Consider the following 881-nt stretch of genomic DNA (forward strand, 5'->3'; position numbering starts at 1 on the left):
GGGGAGGCCGGCGGCGGCAAGGGCGAGAATCTGCTGTCGGCCGGGGAGGAGGAGGCGGCGGCCCCCAAGCCGCGGAAGAAGCGCTCCCGCGCCGCCTTCTCCCACGCGCAGGTCTTCGAGCTGGAGCGGCGCTTCAACCACCAGCGCTACCTCTCGGGTCCGGAGCGGGCCGACCTGGCCGCCTCGCTCAAGCTCACCGAGACGCAGGTGAAGATCTGGTTCCAGAACCGGCGCTACAAGACCAAGCGGCGCCAGATGGCCGCGGACCTGCTGGCCTCGGCCCCCGCCGCCAAGAAAGTGGCGGTGAAGGTGCTGGTGCGGGACGATCAGAGACAGTATCACCCGGGGGAGGTGCTGCGGCCGCCCTCGCTGCTCTCGCTGCAGCCCTCCTACTACTACCCCTACTACTGCCTGCCCGGCTGGGCGCTCTCCACCTGCGCGGCCGCGGCCGGCACCCAGTGACCCGCTCTCGGACTATGCGCCTCGGACAGTATTTATTATGATTATTTTATTACGACTATTTTTATTATTATTATTATTATTATTGGGGCGGGTTGTTTGTCTCCCTTCTCCCGCGCCCTCCTGCCGAGTTTGCAAGCCGCCTCCCTCCCCCAAGCCGAGGACTGGCCATGCCGCCCGCGGCATCCGTGTTGCCCAGACGATGCGTGGACCGGCGAGTTCCCGACTCGCGTGGCGGTGGCAGCGGCTGCGGGGGCGGAGTGCCGGAGCCCCGGGCGGGCAGGGCCGAGCACGGACTCCCGCCGCGGCTGGGAGCTGACATTTTCTTCCCTGCTCCTCTTCCGCCTCGTCGCGAGCCTTGTATGGTGCTGAATGTACGGCCGGCTTCTTGGCGGCTCCCGGCCCCGCGGGGCCCCGCTCCG

General features: G+C 67.7%; 1 protein-coding gene across 1 annotated transcript in view; it reads left to right on the forward strand.

The window, feature by feature from the left end:
• NKX3-2 (NK3 homeobox 2) overlaps window positions 1-548 on the forward strand; it is a 14,612-nt gene extending 14,064 nt beyond the window's left edge. The window contains exon 2 of the mRNA XM_006016784.2: window positions 7-548. Within this exon, the coding sequence (XP_006016846.1) occupies window positions 7-462 (456 nt within the window). The 3' untranslated portion in view covers window positions 463-548. The remainder of the gene's footprint in view (window positions 1-6) is intronic.
• The last annotated feature ends 333 nt before the right edge of the window (window positions 549-881 follow it).

This window comes from Alligator sinensis, unplaced genomic scaffold, assembly GCF_000455745.1.
Source record: "Alligator sinensis unplaced genomic scaffold, ASM45574v1 scaffold104_1, whole genome shotgun sequence".
NCBI classification, from domain to species: Eukaryota; Metazoa; Chordata; order Crocodylia; family Alligatoridae; genus Alligator; species Alligator sinensis.